Source organism: Podarcis muralis, chromosome 2, assembly GCF_964188315.1.
Source record: "Podarcis muralis chromosome 2, rPodMur119.hap1.1, whole genome shotgun sequence".
Classification (NCBI taxonomy): Eukaryota; Metazoa; Chordata; class Lepidosauria; order Squamata; family Lacertidae; genus Podarcis; species Podarcis muralis.
Genome location: NC_135656.1, coordinates 77847262 through 77865942, shown reverse-complemented (window position 1 = coordinate 77865942; position 18681 = coordinate 77847262). Strand labels below are relative to the sequence as shown.

General features: G+C 42.1%; 2 protein-coding genes, 1 long non-coding RNA gene and 1 other non-coding gene across 6 annotated transcripts in view; 2 read left to right on the top strand and 2 right to left on the bottom strand.

Moving 5' to 3' along the window:
- Nucleotides 1-4018: 4018 nt before the first annotated feature.
- Nucleotides 4019-4125, bottom strand: LOC114593100 (U6 spliceosomal RNA). Its single transcript, XR_003705596.2, has one exon. It is a non-coding gene; the product is annotated as a U6 spliceosomal RNA (small nuclear RNA).
- A 1804-nt stretch (nucleotides 4126-5929) lies between these two features.
- Nucleotides 5930-13424, top strand: LOC114591648 (platelet glycoprotein IX-like). Its single transcript, XM_077924851.1, has 2 exons — nucleotides 5930-7522; nucleotides 10344-13424. The coding sequence occupies exon 2, from the start codon at nucleotides 10352-10354 to the stop codon at nucleotides 10997-10999; it is 648 nt and encodes a 215-aa protein (XP_077780977.1). The 5' UTR covers nucleotides 5930-7522; nucleotides 10344-10351; the 3' UTR covers nucleotides 11000-13424.
- Nucleotides 10648-18681, bottom strand: part of LOC144327001 (uncharacterized) — a 28487-nt gene continuing 20453 nt past the window's right edge. For all 3 annotated transcript variants that reach the window (XR_013391961.1, XR_013391962.1, XR_013391963.1), the window contains 2 exons: nucleotides 13421-14169; nucleotides 10648-10745 (listed from right to left, as the gene is read on the bottom strand). This is a non-coding gene — a long non-coding RNA (uncharacterized LOC144327001). The remainder of the gene's footprint in view (nucleotides 10746-13420; nucleotides 14170-18681) is intronic.
- Nucleotides 14119-17612, top strand: LOC114591650 (platelet glycoprotein IX-like). The gene is made up of 3 exons (XM_028718950.2): nucleotides 14119-14413; nucleotides 16094-16217; nucleotides 16887-17612. The coding sequence occupies exon 3, from the start codon at nucleotides 16888-16890 to the stop codon at nucleotides 17506-17508; it is 621 nt and encodes a 206-aa protein (XP_028574783.2). The 5' UTR covers nucleotides 14119-14413; nucleotides 16094-16217; nucleotide 16887; the 3' UTR covers nucleotides 17509-17612.

Genomic DNA, 18681 nt, shown 5'->3' with positions numbered 1-18681 from the left:
TGCACTTCTGACACTTGAGGTGGTGCTCTTCAGCCCGTGCCATGGGTGGGCCAGCTCTGATCAGCACTGTAGTCTACACCCCATAGCTCCAAAATGCTTGTACGTCACTCAGAACGTGTGTGTATCGTGTCTAATGAAAGGGAAAGACCACAGCTCAGTGGTACAGCATCTGCATTGCATGCAGAAGGTCTCAAGTTCAACCCCTGGCATCTTCAACTAGGGCTGGAAATGTCCCCTGCCTGAAGCTCTGCTGCTAGCTGGTGCAGACAAAACAGAGCTAAATTGATTATTGGTGTGACTTGGTATAAGGCAGCTTCCTATGTTCCCATAGCCTGCTCTGTAAGCCAGTGGATAGCCGGCACTGGTTATGTAAACCCCAGCACCAAACCTGGGAGGATCATTATCAGGACCTGTTGTCGGCAAGAGGCAAAATGGAATTGGCAGTTCCTTTTCAACACAATCCGTCAATGCTTCTCAGCAGGGCCCTGACTGACAACACTCTTAGCTACTGAAGCACGTGGCGGGAGCATTAAAATTATTGACTTCTTCTCTCAAGATTATCGACTGCTATCCAAGAGCTGTGAAAGCTGAATCTGATTAATTCTAAAAGGGGCACAAGGATGAAGGAAGATTAGTGCTATTAGCCTTTTTTTAAAAAAAGGCATGCTTGGGGGGTCAGGCCTAGAGACCAGCTGCTTGACCGTTCTCCAAGGGCAAACTCTGAAACATGGAACAGCTCTAAAGGGGAAAGTTTGCACTGAGTCTCAGACCATGAACAAGCGGAAAAGGCAAAACAGCACCTTACATTGGCTGAGAGGAGCAGTCCAAAATTTGAGTGGAAGCACTATGTCTTCCAGGGAACAATAAGCTCAAAGGAAGAGAGAATTCACACTATCTTACCTGTAGGCCTTTTTGCACTGCTACTGCTTTCATCTTCGACCTTTGGACATGCTGCCTGGTGCTGAAGGGAATTGTAGTCCAGTAGCCTCAGGAGGTCCCTAGGTTAGCCACTCCTGCTTTAGAGGCAATTCCTCTTCTACCCTCAACAGGATATAAAGGAAGTGGAAAGTCCCACAACAGTGTAATGTGTCCAACTGTTGAAATGCCACTAAGCATTTAAGCATAGTTGTGGTCTTTTGAAAGAAAAGCCTTATGCAAGCACAATGTGTGACCACTTATATATATATGGTTACAGTAGGTCTAATTCCCGGAAAGGTCTACTGTATCTGTACTAACAATGTACACGTATATCTTACAATGTACACATATATCTAAATGTTTCTTCCTTAAGAGATCAATAACGTTATAACTGGATGACATGACAGATAAGATCTATGTGAGCTGGAGTTTGCTCATGAAGAACAACATGAAGCTAAACTCAGCATGATTTTTTTCTCTCCCTTTAGTTTTTGTTTGTTTTAATATAAAAAATAAGGAATTTCCTACTCAGAGAAAACTTAAAGGTAGGCTAAAGTGTGCAAACCCTCTATAGACTGTTGCATATGAAAATTCTGCACACATCTACTTCACAGAATATAGGAGCACTGAAACACTACAACTGCCCACAGCATCCCTACACGTGACATGCTGACACGCTTACACATGACATTACACATGACAAACAACTGACACCCTTCTTCCTATGCAAAATTTGCTTCTCATGTTACAAAACTGAAGCAGACCTATGCAATTTCATTGCACACATTCTTTCCACATATGTGCCACTATGAACAAAACTACTTCAGCGACCCCTGCTGGGAGAAAGTTGAACACCTTAGGGGGTTTTTTCTTTCTTAAATCTCACTGAAATTCCTTTAATGCAAGGGTTCAGGTTTAATTTATAAGCTGATCAAATAACAGCATTAGGGAAGGGAATCTGCATTTTAAAATAAAACAGAAACTTAAGATGTATATTGAGTGACAGCATTTCAAACCCAACATACCAATATGTTTGGCCCCATTGACCTTCATGACGCTATCTATGCACAGAACACTTAAATTAAAACTGCTGATGGAGCCACAGTGAATTTAGTGTTAGTCTTTCATCTTAAGCTTAATTAGGCTTTAATCTGCCCCCGCCCCCCTGCACAATGGTTTGAAAGCTAAAAGAGTTTACAAAATGCATCCATCTATTTCAAGGGTTAAACACTCCTCCCCTGGCCCCACTTCCCCAAGCAGGTCCCATGATGTGGCTGCTAATTAGTTAAAAGAAGCATCCAGGGGAGTTCCAAATAATGCATCTCCTGTGTCTTTATTATCTACGTCCCCATGTATGTTATTCTATAGTAATCCAATTACAGAAGGGTGTGTTTCAACAGAGGTGGATTATCTGAGGCAATAGTCCTAGCTGCTTGGTGTTTAATTAGAATAATAAAATCACCAGGCAACTGAAGTGAAGAAGCAGGTAAGAAGACTGAGAATTGTAAAAGTCCAGGAATGAAAAGGTATTTGCCTTAACAGCATAAATCACTCACAGCAGTGAATGAGACCACAGTGCATTATTTCCTTAATGAGACGTCAGTAGCTTGTTCTCTGTAAGTATACTTTGCACAGGTTGACCTGAGCAGACCAGTTATGGACTTCATCTAGGCATGAAGGTTTAATCCAGGTGCCCTGAACCCCGACTCCTGAAGAACAGCAAGAGCTCAAACACACTGCCATTTGTATGCATGAATCTCCCTGCAAGTAAATACAAGCTGTGCTCACACTGCTGATGGAATAATAAATCCCCCAAAGAAAACACTCTCTTGGAAGGAAGCTTTGAGGACACAAGAGGGTGGAAAATTTGCTAATGTCTGCTACATCCTAGCTCTCCCGTGGCCTGAGGGGAAAACCCCGGGTGTCCTACAGAAAGGTCACAATCTCCAGGCTTTATTTGCCATTACATACACTTAGTCTATAGGGACGCGGGTGGCGACTTGCCAATCGTATGGTCAGCGGTTCGAATCCCTGCAGCAGGGTGAGCTCCCGTCGTTCGGTCGCAGCTCCTGCCCACCTAGCAGTTCGAAAGCACCCTTAAGTGCAAGTAGATAAATAGGTACCGCGTTATAGCGGGAAGGTAAACAGCGTTCCGTGTGCTGCGCTGGTGCAGGCTCGCGAGAGCAGCGATGTCACACTGGCCACGTGACCCGGAAGTGTCTGCGGACGGCGCCGGCTCCCGGCCTCTAGAGTGAGATGAGCGCACAACCCTAGAGTCTGTCAAGACTGGCCCGTATGGGCAGGGGTACCTTTACCTTTACCTTTACACTTAGTCTACGCACACAGGACACTTTCTTCTTGAATCAGTGGAGACTGAGTACTTATTTTGTCTACATAATCTATGCACTATCTAGCTCTATTGCATCTTTGTTCCTGAAAAGCACTTCCTGAGCAACTTGTTTCATTCTTAAAATAGCTCATTGGAGATTCCTTCTGCATTACCATCTGCATGTCCACCTGAAAACAGGTGTAGGCAGTCCTGGGAATGGGGAAGGGAGAGGGATATATTCACACCTGCCCAATAATGTTGTGGGGGGGGTGCATACCAAGATCACAACCACCACTTTCTTCTTCATTCACCTGGAGCATGTGCCGGGGAGGAAAAGGCGTGGATAACCTAATCAAATGGTTTTCAAATGTATATCAAGTAGCAACACCCACCCTTGTGGACAGCAGAATTTAGAATCAGTCTAGATTGACAGCAGCATGTTGAGAATAAGAATGAATGTTTCCAGGTTGAGAAAAAAGAAAAATACATTTTTTCTGCTGCATGCAGGTTAGTGTGTACACAACTGGAGACAGCATCTTAAAGTCCTCCCCAAGCCTGGTAGATGAGCTAGATGTGATTTTTAAAAGTTGGCAGTGTGGATGGATAAATGAAAAGGGGTGTGTGGTGCTTAGCAAGAGGTTTGTTTCTATATATAGCAGACTACATAGGACCAAGAGACATGGATGGAAGCTGCTGAAGTGACCTGTAACACTCTGCTCACCAAGTTCTGATGATGCGAACAGAAGCTGCTAAGAACCAGTAGCAGGTTTTTAAAATATGGAACGCTTCACAAATTTGCGTGTCATCCTTGCGCAGGGGCTATGCTCATCTTCTCTGCATCGTTCCAATTTTAGTATATGTGCTGCCGAAGCGAGCGCAGTAGCAGGACTTTTAAGCTACATTGAATGGATCTTCCCTGCTCAACCACTCCATTTAACAGTCTCTTCAGAAACAGTTTGTTGCTTTGTAGTTGACAATGAGGCAGCCTATTCATTTTAATGGGTTGCTGTTGTTTGTTGCCTCATTTTCTCCCATGATTATTATTCTAAAGAGATTCGATGCCTTTTTTTATTCTTCTGCTTGTAGCTCTGTTTCAGGATGCTCTTAAATGTTAGGAAACAAATGTGTGCCATAAATCATATTTTAAGGGAAGATTACCAACTAATCTTAGGTGCTGGGTAATAAGAGTTGGAGTCCCTTCAGGCCAGTTTTAGAAAGTAAATAATAATTAAACAAAATCTCAGACAGGTTGTGGAGTATGGCAGAATTTTAAAAGTCAAGAGCTTATCTTGCCTCCTCATTTTTCTTACAAAACAACAGTTTATCATCATCAAGAGGCAGGGTGCTCAGTTGAAGACATGCAAAATTAGGGTTGGCAGACCCCCAGGCCTGACCTGAAGTCTCCAAGTTTGCCTGGCTGGCCGCAGGTGGCAGAGGGAGGGTTTGAATTTCCAGGTGGGTGAGAGCCCCTATTTTAAAAAGTTAACAAACTGATTGCATGAGCAGCTTGCAAATTTCAGCCTGGTGGGAGCTGACTGCAAATTATTGCATAGACTCTAGTCTAGGCAGAGGTGGGGGGGCATTATTATTTTTAATGCTAAACAAGCACACAAATAAATCACTGCTGTGGTACACCCACAGTTGTGAGTCCCAAGATTATGATTATGTATCCCCACCTGTTGCCATTGGCTGCAGCCTACCTGTGACATCATGAACGTACATGGCAGCTGAGTGGACATAAAGGTGGGTCTTTTCCTCTTCTCCAACAGAACAGTGTGCAACAGCTGTGACATTCAGCGTTGCCTTGTTTTCTTCCACTTGTAGGAGGAGAACTGGCAGATGCGATGATCTGGTTGTGAGATGCTATGGAGTGATAATAAGGCAAGGTCACTTGCTGAGCAGGACTGCAGCTTGAAGACAGCCAATACCCACAGCTGGAAAATGGCTGATGTCTAGTGATGGAAGCTTAACGGAAGCTGGCAGGTGTTGGTGGGTGGAAAGTGATAAAGATCATATTCAGAAGCCAGTGGCTGGAGCTGGCTGGTGTTCATGAGTATAAGCTGCTTGGATTTCACCTTTGGAAGCTAGTCAACAGAAGCTGGTGGATATTTGTCAGTTGAAGCCAGGGCATGAATGTGAACTGGTGGAGAGTGAAAAATGTATGAACATTTTTTGCTGGTGTTTTTCATGGATGTAGGCTGGCATATGCTTGTGTGTTTGAATGGCCCCTATAAAAATGGGAGGTTTCAGTTGCGGTCAGGACAAATGATGTGTGTATCTGTATGAATGGTGGATATTCATGAACAGATGAAACCCATGGAAGATGGCGGGCTGAAGTCAGCAGAAGAAGTTGCCAGATAGAAGTCACTTGAGGTGTCTGGATGCTTTCAGGTGGTAGCCATCCCTTTCACTTGTCTCTCTGGTTCCCCCCCTTTCAGGGATATCTGAAGCCAGTGAAGCTTTCTTGAGACTATAGATGAGAGCAATGAAGAGATGTCATAGGGTGGTCTGAAGCTGGCAAGGCTTTCTCAAGAGCTCCCTGCTCCACCCCCTGTGAAAGAAAGAAGGGAACTGCAGAGCTTAAATGCCAGCCAGCGTATATACTGGTACCTAAAGAAGTGTGTGTGTGTGTGTGTGTGTGTGTGTGTGTGGTATTACACACACACCTGTAGTGCCCACTCTTTTTCTTCAAAGACAGATAACAGAAGGTCAAACACCTGAGCTTATGGTGTGCCCCCCCACACCCCCTGTATCTGTACACATGAAGGCTGAGCTGTAAATATTTTTAATGATAAACCCATAAACCAGGCAACTAGCAGCCTTTAAGCCAAATCTGGTCTCATGGGCAACTAAATGGCCCACTTCTCTTTCCTGACCTTTAAGTACAGGGAAAAGAGTCTTTAAGCCAAACAAAGCTTCTTTGCAGCTGGCTTCATCTGAGTGAAGAAATATTCTCCTTCACAGATGACAATATTCTGTTTGAGGGACTTTCAAAGCACAGTCCTCTATTGGGAGGGCTGTCTGACCCAAGTTTGGCCAGGAAGAGTTTGCTGGTCAGTTTTCTCCACTATGCTGAAATGTAAATTATAGTAATTATTTGCACATTTGCCTTTCTCCACATTAGTTAGCATATTCAAATTTTATGCAAATCTCCTGCTTTTTTTGTAATTAGTTTTCTCATTTTGGGCAATACGTAAGGGACAACTCTATGGGAGACTGCCACATGGGCTACATATTTCTTGCAGGGTGTATCTTCCACCTGGCTCAGAAATCTAGTTAATCTAGTTTAAGAATACAGTTGTGTTAACAAAGGGGATGGAGAAAGGACTTGAGTCCTTGTCTTTCTAGTTGGCCAAGTACCTTCTTCTAGTTTGGATGATACCATGACCTCCAGCAGCAAGAAATGTAACAATCTCATCCCATTCCAACACAAACCAAGGCATTCTATGAAGCTGCCTGAAAGTAACTTATGTTGGTCCACTCTGACTGGCAGCAGTTTCATCCACTCTGACTGGCAGCAGTGAATGCAGCAGATCTTATCAACTCTGCAGAATCAGATGAACATTTGGAAGTGCCGCTGCTCTGATTAATGGATTCCTATGTCAATGGCTCTCAGCTACTCATAGGTCTTACACTTCCTGGCTAAGCAAAAGGGGCAGCTCAGCATATTATTAGATTTGCTGTTTTATTTAAAGATGGCTAAGGCATGGTGCATCTTTGCTTACCTCTGCACAATAATCTGTATGGGGAATAAGATATGATAAATAATTCCTCGGTGTAGGATATAGACTAGATGGCCTCGGGGCTCATTCTAGCTCTTCGGTTACAATTCCACTAGCTCCCAAAGCTTATATAGCCTAAATTGAGTAATGTACTTTAAGAAGTATAAAGAAAATTTGATGCTGATGAAAAAGTACATAGGGCCAAGGATGAGAAAAAAAGAATTTCATCTTACTAAAACCTTTTGTTGTCTTTTAGGGAGCAAACAAAATATATTCCACAAGTACTGGGAATTATTTTTTTCTTGCTTGCTGAACCCAATATAGAAGAAAACAAAAGAATAACTCACTTAGGAGGCTGGCATTGTGCATTTGTAAAGGCAACCGCTTTCAAACAGATAATGAAGAAGGCTTGGCTTATGTGGTGAGTTCTTTATAAACTCATTTCCTTCCTGGAGTTCAGGAATTATTCTACTTTGGCCATTGCTGCAAGACTGGAAGAAGCTTCAGTGGGAAGACGCCAGCATTTATTTTCTTTCTTTTTTTAAGAAATAAGGTAAGGTGTGCAATTCAACCATCTTTTAGTTTATAGTTCTATGAGAAAACTTGGCATTACTTAAGTTTCTTATTAAATCACACAGGATACTCTGCTGCATAGCATTTGTTGGTACTTCTGTTTGGCAGTTGGAAACTCTCTTTTCATTTTCCACTAGATTTCATTTCAAGTTCTCTCCTTGGATAGATTCACACACACAAATTACTGTTGTTTTTTGTGAGCTATCAGTATTCCAGGAGAAAACCACTGCAGTGGTATCTTGGGCGTAGCCAGGATTTTTGTTAGGGTGGGCAGAACTGACGTGATTGGTCACTTAGTTAAGTATTTCTATTGTTTTACTTGATCTAGGGGGGCAGCTGCCCCCTGCCCCCCCGGCTATGCCCATAAGTGGAATGGAGTGTATGATTAGTTCACTGTTATGGCTACATAGCTCAACGAGGTGGCATGGCCCTCTGACCAGACTGGGGTCACAATGGGAGACCAAGGGTTAAAGCCCACTAATGCCTGTGCCTGGGTCTTAATCTGGGCCGGGTCCCTGTGCTAGCTATTTTTGAAAGAAAATTCATGTGCTTAAGAACACGATTAACATATCGCCAAGTTTGATCCTTACTGGGCTTTACTAAGCTTGTAACTCTTGTTCTCACCAATATAAAATTAAGCTCTGGAGTAAATGTGGTGATGCCGATCTGGTGAATTGCCCACTTTTAGAGATATGAGCCGGTTATTTCCTTAAATATGTGGCTTTCAGCACATTTAAAGCATTTCATTTCAGAAGTGTGTGCTGTAAACTTGTTTTCTTCAACTTAAATCTCTGCCTAATATATGTAATAATAAAACTTGTGGCTCAGGAAACATGACCTATATTTTTCACAATGATAGAGATGAACTTTAAAAGACCCTTCTGTACCAGAGTAGATAACTTTCATTACACCTTCAGTATGTACGCTCCCCCAACGACTTTTAAAAGGCTGAAAATAATACTCTATCAGGCTGGGGAAAGCCGTCCTAAACAGAATGGTCAAAAACTGATGTTTCTGTTGGATCTTCCTCTTTTACCCTGATCCAACTCATTGTGCTTAAAAATGTATTTATATATGTGACTATTCTGTTGAAAGATGCTTAGAGACAATTTACATTATTGAGCTGGCAGAGTGATAATGTAAGCTGAATTATATTCCCTAAATTCTGCTTGTTGTGAAGTAATTATGTCATTATTTCAACAGTACCATGCACTGTCTCTCTGTGTCTCTTACACACACACAGTTCCACATTTACCCTGCCAAAATTAGACTCATTGCATTTTGTGTGACATCTATAAGAAACAACCACTATATACAAATGCCCCCATCCAGCTAAGGAGATAGATCCATGCATATAAGCAGGCTTAAGCATGCGTATATGTTAGTGGATCAGGAACCATAGATGTAATTCCAATGCATATCAGAATAAAAATTTAGCAAACACCATCTATCTGCACTACAGTGCTTTCAATGGGTTGGCAATCTTCATTCTGGCACAACTAGTCAAACACTTTTTTTTTTTAGCACAACAAGATGGATCAGGGTGTTCAGGTAATGTAAAAGGCTATTTGTTAATAAAAAGGAAGGATGGACACAAGAGAAATGGCATAGAACTCCAGGCTGGTTTTGCATATTCTTGTGAACACTTGATAATTTAGCACTTCAGCTCAGCGTGTTGACTTCATTGGAAAGCTGTGCATTTAAAGTACCATCAATCAGGTGCTATGGAATTTCTATCTATACTTGATCTGTGATGCATTCATTCATACTTGAAAATCACTATGGTGCTGCTGCAGTCATATGGTGAGCACGCATGTGTGAGTCAGCCCTCAGAGACAGAACAGAGAAAGATGAGGAGAAAGGAAATTAGGGTAATTTGGAGAGAAGTAGATAAATACAAACAACCACTTTAACCTCCATCTCTATCTAATGCATGGTAAAACTAAAATCCTCATCACATGACAATATGATACAGAAAGATACCCTGCAGTGAGTCTTTCTTCATAGTTTGGCATGTTCAGGAAACTAGTTCAATAAGTCATTATATGCAGATTGTAGGAAGTTCTGAAGTTTCAACCCTATATAAAACCAGCTTCTTCTAAACATGAAGTATCTTTTTTAAAGTAATTTTTTGGGCAAATGGCCACAAATGAGAACACTGAAGCTTCTGACTGCTCAGCAACTGATCCGAATAAAATGAGGAATCTGAACAGTGCAAAGAAATCATCCTAGCACTTCTGAACATATGGAAAGGCAAGAATCAGTGGCTGGTACACCAGACACTGATCATCTTCTATCCTCTGTTACCTTGATATTTCAATGGAAAACCAAGTTTCTGAACCAAAACCACTGACCAGATGAGTTGCTATTCAAATACCCCCCCCCCCAATTTAGCCATGTACTCTGGGCAACACCATTTTCTAAAATAATGGGTTAAACAAGAGGGAGTCAACGTAGTGCCCTCCAGATGTTGCTGAACTACAACTCCCATCAGCCCCAGCCAGCATAATCAATGGTCAGGGATGATGGGAACTGTAGTCCATGAAGATCTGGAATACTTGGGGTAACCCTGAATATTATACAAAAAAAGCATGAATCTCTTCTATGTCTCTTGTTGCCACTTCTCCATATCATTTGAGGATGCTGAATGCCATATACTGTACAGGAGCAATTTGTGCAGCATATTTTCAAAGAAATTCTAGAATATCTATTGGTAAAATCCAGTGGGCAAAATTTTGCATTCTTTTTTTGCTGTAAAAGACAGAGCAACAAATTGCATTGTTCCTATTCTTGTCCCACAGCTGCGATCATGAACAAAGTAAAGATCTCCTCCAATGCTGGGATACTGGTCATGCTACTGTTATTAAGCACAGCTCAACCCAAGCCCTGCCCTCCCTGTTTGTGTGAGCAGCAGGAAGACCTAAGGGGTTGGATATTAAACTGCAGCTCTATGGGGCTGAAGGAAATGCCTCCCCTGTCATCGGAATTATGTCACTCTTGCCATACCATCAACATTCTTCATCTGCAAAACAACAGTTTGACGACAGTTCCTCTTGGTGCACTGGACCACTTAATTTACCTGAAAGAAGTTGATTTCTCCAACAACCCTTGGCACTGTGACTGCTCTATTTTATATTTCAAGCAGTGGCTGGAAGACTTCAGTATCGCTTCTCTTGCCAACCTTCAGTGTGCATCTCCGGCTTCTGTAAAATCAAGAGCCTTGAGTCAGCTGACTGGGAATGAACTGGAAGGATGTAGGAAGCCTCAACCAATCAAATGCCTTGATTTCTTTTGGAGAGACTTTGCTCTTATTTTTGTGGCAATTATTGTCTTAATTTTAGCAAAGTGCATTCTACAATACTCAAAAAAATTAACTTCCCAAGCTGCCAGGAAGCTACATCCTTTTGAAGTCCCACTGCTGCAGATTCATGACCTGGAAAAACAGAAATCAAAATGAGCTGCTGCGGTGACTAATAGCTCTTCAGTAAGATTACCAAAGTCATCTGTTGAAAAGGTTGTGTTTGTTCAGGCTCCAAGCGCTTACAGAGCCATGACTAAATGTCCCTTAGGCTAAAGAAATAGCACCAGTTATATTCTGTTTGTTCTTGCTGATTACATAAGAACTTGTACAATGTATGTAGTTACTTTACGTTTTCCCAAATGGCAATACCCACACACTACCCTTGATGCTTCTGTGAGCCACTGGGGTGAAACCAAGGATAACCAAATTCTGTTAGCTGTGTAAATAATTATGTAGTAATTATTACTACATGTGCTAATACCATAGCATGGGGTAATGGAAATGTGCTCTCATGCACCATGGCTTCTACTGCTGTGGCACTCAGCCGTATAAACATTCCCAAAGATAATTAATAATATCACTGCTATGCAAACAGAGCTATGTATATGAAAAAATAGAGTTTAAGTTAATCTCAAACTAAATTAGGTACCAGACCAAAGAATTTAGAACCTTAAACTCACGTTCTTGCCTAAAAGGGATCTGGATTAGAGAGCTCAGTTTGCTGTTATCTCTCTTTTATGTTGCATCATTTATTAATGTCCTATAGCAAACTATTTTAGAGCCCAACCAAAAGCCTGCTGTGATTGGGATAGAATTTATGGTGTGTATTAATGTATCATATACCCCACGAATATACTCTGAATAGAGAACACCAGTTCTAAAAGTATTTGTCTTTTAAGCACGTCTGTCTTCAGGAAATGGATGACTGAATTTCATGGCTTTGTCACTGAAACTTTAGTACTTTTTACTGATGAGTCTTCATCCATTGCATACTGTTGCTAACCAGTAAGCCCAATAGTGACTTTGCTTGCAATAATGTTAGTTTACAGTTGTAACGGTCTGTACACCCCCTGCTTCAAGACACCATGCTGGCTTTATTAGGATGCATCAGGATGCCTTTTGTTATTTAAGAGGACATAAATCCTCAAAAACAAGCAAGGTGTTTGTTGGTTTAAATAAAGCATGCTGGTAGATCTCGCTCAGCAAGTTCTGTGGCATGTTTCCACAGCTATTCTTTTTCCAGTTTCATTACTTAAAAAAACACACACACACACACACACACACGGGGGGGGGGGATTGCTGAGTTCTCACTTAATGCCAGATATATTTCAGAGCAAGGATGGGGAACCTTCCAGATGTTGCTGGGTTACAACTCCCATCACCCCTGACCATTGGCCATGCTGGCTGGGGGTGGCTGGAGTTGGAGTCCTAAAAACATCTGGAGGGCCACAGGTTCCCCTCCTCTGGTTTCAGAGGATGCTATGGCAGTGACCCATATTATTTCTCAACAGCTCTTATGAGGATGGCATAATATCTGAATTTAAGAAAAGGGTATTGGGTGAAGAAATGAGTGGCTGCTCCATGAGTAGGAATTCTGTCCACCATTTCTGAAGTAGGAACTCTCTCTTATCAACAGCAGGGGTGCTTCCAGATTGGGTCTTTTAATACTACCCAGTCATTGCTCTTCCATGGTAAGCTACATGTGGAATTGAAAATGGCTATGGCCACCAAAATGTGGAAAGTCAATGTATGTGCATCATGCAAGGTTCTGTCCATGCTAGTAGGCATCATATAGGGAGGGTCAATGTGCCTGAACACACCATTTTGGTGAAATGTTTATTTTAAATTTTCTACTGAAATACATTTTTTTAAAAAAGTGCCGTTGTGTTTTAAAGTGCTATAATGTTTTTAAGGCAGACAGAACAGAAAGCCAAAAATCTAAAAATGAAAAAGTCAAAATGTCACCACTGCTGATTGCTGGGTGATCATCAGATTTTTTTCTAGCAGTTGTCAGCTGAAATCCAATTCAGGAAGTAAAAAAAAAGGCAGAGGCAGAGACACCGGATCAGAATCAAGGATCCAAAAGTCTGGAAACCTTGATATCTGTTTGCAGCGTGGATGAAATACTGAACCTACATCTGTGCCAATTTCTGTAATAATTAGGGACTCTCGAAGAATCTTTAATTTAATTCTGGTTTGCCAGAAGTGACTTAGTCATGCTGGCCACATGACCTGGAAGCTGTACGCAGGCTCTCTCAGCCAGTAAAGCGAGATGAACGGTGCACCCCCAGAGTCGTCCGCGACTGGACCTAACGGTCAGGGGTCCCTTTACCTTTAAGACTCTTTAAACAACTGACAGCACAGTCATACACATGTCAACTGACAAGTAAGTCCTACTAATGTCCTGCATTTATTGCCAAATAATTGAGTATAGAATCGTATCCTTTGGAGCCTAGCTGCATTTGGATAAACACACAGTTCCTAAAATATATAATTGGTTGGCATCCATCTGTCTTGTGAGACAATGGAGGAGTGCACCTTTGGGGGTGAAGTCAAACTATTGGAAGGTTACAGTACCTGCTGTGGCTGTAGAAGCCAATACAGGTGTTTTGTTGGGAGTGGGGGGCAGGTGAAGGTTTTGCTGCTAAAGGTGCACCATGGCATTTCTTCTCTCTGTGCTCCTCCCAGCAGTCATTCCTCCTCCTCTGCTGTTGGTACACAAACTGTCTGTCTTGTCTCCAGGCACTGTGGTCATCTGCAATGGATTCCCACATGGCCAGGTTAAATTTGCCAGCCTTCATGTCATGTTTGCAGACACCTTTGTAATACAGAGTTGGTCTGCCAAGAGGCCTGGTGCCTGAAGGCAGCTCCCCACAGAGCACGTTCTTGGGGGTCCTGCCAGCTTCCATGGCTATGATGATACTTCAGCTCATGTCAACTTAAAATGGACTAGCCCAGGAACGAACGAGAAGACTTCTGTGTTTGGAAGCTGTTGAAAGGCCAGAAATGAATATGGTGCAGAATGGTGAATGTGACAGTATTTCTTTGGAAACAAGTCTTCTTATGAAAGTCTTAGCAGAAGTCATTGTGGAGCAGCAGTCTTTCCAGTAAGCAGAATTCTTCTTATCAGGTGGGAACCACTGTGCCTTTATCTGGGGGAATCCTTCCAGAGCAGGAGCTAACAGGCTCCGAAAGAGGATGGAGGGAGCGTCACCAGCTTATCTTGCCCAGCCACTTCTTTCAGGAGCACTGGGCCACTTCCCACGCAGCCAATCAACTCCAGCTGCACAGTGCATGCTGTTGATTACAGTCCTTGCTGCCACAACCTGCAGAAAGGCAAGAAATTACTATGGCGTGGATCTAAAATGGAACATACAGAAAAAGGCTTCTCCAAGGGATTTGCGAAAAGCCCCTCAAGGAGTTTGCTGACCAACCCTACCTTCTCGTACGCACCGAAGAGTGTGCAGTGAATCCTGCCTGCAAAATCAACATAAATACTCTTAAAAAACCAAAAATAAAAGAATGCAGAGCTGTAAACAGATTGATCTCCTCAGGTGTTTTGGACTTGAGGTAAGTGCCAGTATCTCTATGCATCTTTTTCTCTCTGCAGTAGCTACACTCATGCTCTCTGTGCTGTCCATGACATGGTGTACAAATGAACTCTATGGTATATCCAAATATTGCAGAAATAATGAGAGAAAAGCACAAAAAGGTTAGTTTGTTTTTTTAAAGGGGCCTGCATGCCCATAATAGCAAAGAAAAGGTTTGAATATTTTAAGCGTTTTTCCCTTTCTTGATCCTTTTTTCTTTTTTCTTTAAAGGCGGTGTTGGCAAAGTTCTTCATTGTATACTGTAAGGCATCTCAGTATTTTAAAAGGTTTTGCATTTGGTTGTTAACTAACAAAATTAATGGCCCAGAGTAATATAGAAGAAAAACCTGAAATTATTCTTCAAATCAAGTACTGTTTCTTTAGCAACCCATTGATTTGGGTAACTGACAGTTTAAACGCTACTGTGTAAAGTACTTTGGTTTCACTTGGATAAAAGTACCTAGGTTTTTTCCAGTGAAAATAAACAAACTGATCTCCTTTATAAAACGAACCAACCACAGTCAACATGTTTGGAGCATGCATAAATCATAACACAGGGGGTAATTTAACATTAATGGCTTTAATTTGCTTTAACGTTTTCATTCACGATATGGTACATAATTAGATCTTATGAAAGGTTTGTTCTGTGCATTTCATGCATCACAAGGTTTTCCTGCTCATTTGCTACAGATAAGCCTTTAGCTCTCTTTGGAGAACACAGCAGGAACTGCTGCTGCATCAAAAAGTGAAAGCACACAAGAAATTAAGGGATGTTCTCAAAAGTGGGGTGGCTGGTGCTCAAAGTTTGTTAGCAGGGTGCTGAGCTCCTCTCTGATATCCTCCTTCCCTAGAACCAGGAACAATCTGTGACTGTTTCTTTATCCTGCTCTGTTTACCATCTATTAACCTGGGTAGGGAAAACCATGCTAGGGCCACCACTTGGCCTTAGCAGAATGCTTCTCAAAATTTCTGTTTGTTGCCTGCCTCCGTACCCAGAACTCCCCATCAGTTCCATGAGTAAGCATGTGGGTCTATATGTGCAGCTCACTGCCATGTGCTAAGACAGGATAGTTTTCCAACATTGTCATTACAAGAACAACAGAACAGGGCAGCTTTGCTTTTGTCTTAAAACCACATGCAGGAAAATACAATTGGGTACAAAGCAGCAATTTATCCTAAGGTAGCCTGTACTGGCCATAGGATCCTCTCCCTAGCTAAATCTTCATGCCTCCCATATGTCCCTCCTCCAACCCCATAGGACACCCTTACATAATTTGAAAAACTAGCCCACAGGGCATTATTGTATGTGAGGCTTTGTTGTATTTAGATCAGTCCCACATGTCCTGCAAACATGGTGTGGGTTTTTCTGTTTATACCCAAGGAAACTCAGTCTTTTGAATTAAACGATGTTTACTGGACAAAAGTTTAAAACTCTCTCTTCTAATATGTTAATCCATCTGGTCCAAACACTGCAGTGAATCCTGCAACCATCAACAAATCTGTAAGCAGGCACATCTATTTAGTGCATGGAGAAGAGGGATGCTAGTTTGAACTGCCATCTTGACTCATTTCCTGCACTCACTGTTCTTCGAAATGTGTAAGATGGTGATGCTTACATATGAAATGTGTGATATATAAAATTATTATGAATTGTCTACAGAAAGCTTCAGGTTCACCACCTCTGAACAGCAAGCTCCACCAACTCCCTGAAATCTGCTTTCTTCAGACAAGATTCTCGAGTCTAATCCCACATTTGAAGAAGGACTCTTCTTGTCCCTTCAGAGGTTAGTATTTAGTTATAAAAGAGATAGCCCATAAGGAACAGGAAGCGGAGATGTAGTTCAGAGTAAGGAATGTTTTCCCCCTTCCTCTTCTCTCTCCCCCACTCTGGCAGTGGTCTCCTTGAATATGCCCACCAGAGATAATTCCAAAACGTCCCATAGAGGAAAACATTAAATCAAAAGTTAAACTGATCCTCAATCTGATGTTTCAGCGATGGCCTGGTAAAACAAACAATAAATTATTCCCTCCAAAGTAATCTTCCCCTTCCCCATGGATGCCCACATGCTATAGACTTCCTACATGGGAGATGAAACTGCAATGGAAGTGTGCAAAACCTATGTGTGGACTATAATGAGTGGCAAGAGCACACCTGAGAGTATGCAATGGCATGCACCCATGTCACTTTGTGATGCATACAGAATACCATCTATATGCAAGTTTCATGCTGTTTTGACAGGAAAGTGTAGGAAATCTATATCAGCCACTACTGGAGCCTCCCTTTATAGGAGAAGGGAACAGCTGATTCAGCTGCAAAAGTATAGAATGGGGAGGGGAGAGGCATTATTTCCTGTTAAAGTAAAATCTTTGAAAAAATACTATACATTAGTACAACATTCATGAATGTGCTGTGACTTATTTCTTTGCACTGATGCCATGATTTCAACTTTCAGAATGGTCACAAGTCAAGGAATAGGATTACTGATACTTCTGTTCCTTGAAGCCACATCTGCAAACTCCTGTCCGCACCCTTGTACATGCTCTCCACCTGATCACAACCCACTGAAAGTGGACTGTGGCTTCAGAGAGCTGGCAACTCTTCCACTTCTACCCAGTTCAGCCCAAGAACTGTACCTCCAGAACAACGATCTGGAAACAATACCTGCAGGAGCGTTTGATAATCTTCAGGCACTGCGTATCATCAATTTATCTAGCAATCCGTGGCATTGCGACTGTGGAATTATGTACTTGAAGAACTGGTTAGAAGACCAAACGGGGAACACGTTGATTAGTGACATTAGATGCTTCACTCCAGCTTCACTTCACAAAAAAGCAATATCTGAACTAAGAAGGAGTGAGCTTCCTTCTTGTTCCACACCCCGAAGATTCTGTTCTGATTTCTTGTTTAGCGACACATTCCTCTTCCTCTTCATTTTTGTGCTCTTTCTCTTCCTGTGGGTTTTGATTACAAAAAGGCCTAAATTTAAAGTAGAGATTTGCAACAACAGCATGGAGATCCCAAACACATTACCTTCAACTTCTTATCAGCTGAAAAGAAGAACAGCAAGAGTCTAGAGTAATTTATCACTGCTAGCGATTACTGCGTGTTAGATTGCCAAGTGAGAAGAAAGGTCAAGCAAATGATTTCTGTTTATCATTAAAACTGAAAAGAATTGTTATTATTGGCTTTTCATTTTAAGGGATGGGAAGTCAATTCATCAAGAATGTGCTCACTGCACGAAAACCGTCATACGCAACTTTAAAAGACTTTAGCGTCCTTATTTTAATCATTATGTTTCTGATTTATGATGCCTTCATGCTGCTGGTAAAAGCACATCCTGCAATTAGAGGTGCAACTCGGCTCTGAGATCTGGACCATTATTACAGTTTTAGGCTAATAGGTCAGTGCACAGGGCTTGCTGGCTCTGGCTGAGCTGAGTTGTTTCCTGGTTGTGATCATCGCCATATTGATAACCCATCAGCCCAAGTCTAGAGGTTGATGTGGTAACATTTTGTACAAGCAATGGGGAAATACAGTGTTCATGCTCTGTTAACCCTCTGTTTATGCGACTGCTTGCATGTCAGAGAATTATCAATTAGTGTACACAATGTGTTGTACATGGAGCTGCCCTTGAAGATGGGCCAAAGATTGCAGTTAGTGCATAATACAGGGGGTAGAATTCCAACCAGCGCTACTCAACACAATCTACTGCAGTGTTGACAGACAGACCCTTCACTCCGGTCATATGCCAATGCTTTCCATGGGAACTTTAGTGGAGGGTGGCCCAGGGCCATTGGGTTCGGCCCCAGATCTTGTGTTCTTCTCACTCCACCCTTTAAAAGAAAACTTAATTTAAACATTTTGCCTACAGGGAGGCTGGGCACCTGGCAAAGCACAGTGCCAATGAGACCCAACTACGCGTGCCTTACTTTGCCCACAGGCACATGCAGTAGTTGGTTGCGATGGAGAAGTAGGGATATGAGGGTGGGAAAGGGGCATGTTAGATGTTGAACAAGACTTTTTTTAGCTTTAATATGTCCATAAAAAACCACTTGTTGCGGATAGGATTGTGGACAAAGTTGAGGGCCCAGTCTACATAATGGTGTATGGGACCCAGAAAATACTGCTGGCACACAATAGCTGAGTTAGCCATGACAAGAGCTAGAGTTCCTCCTTCCGCTCTGAAAACTGGCCTAAACCACCAACCATACATATAGATCACCATATGCAAATTTTATGTAAATTTG

Bases quoted from the DNA above. Each gene is read 5' to 3' on its own strand.
- LOC114591648 (XM_077924851.1), top strand. From the start codon at position 10,352: ATGAACAAAGTAAAGATCTCCTCCAATGCTGGGATACTGGTCATGCTA.
- LOC114591650 (XM_028718950.2), top strand. From the start codon at position 16,888: ATGGTCACAAGTCAAGGAATAGGATTACTGATACTTCTGTTCCTTGAA.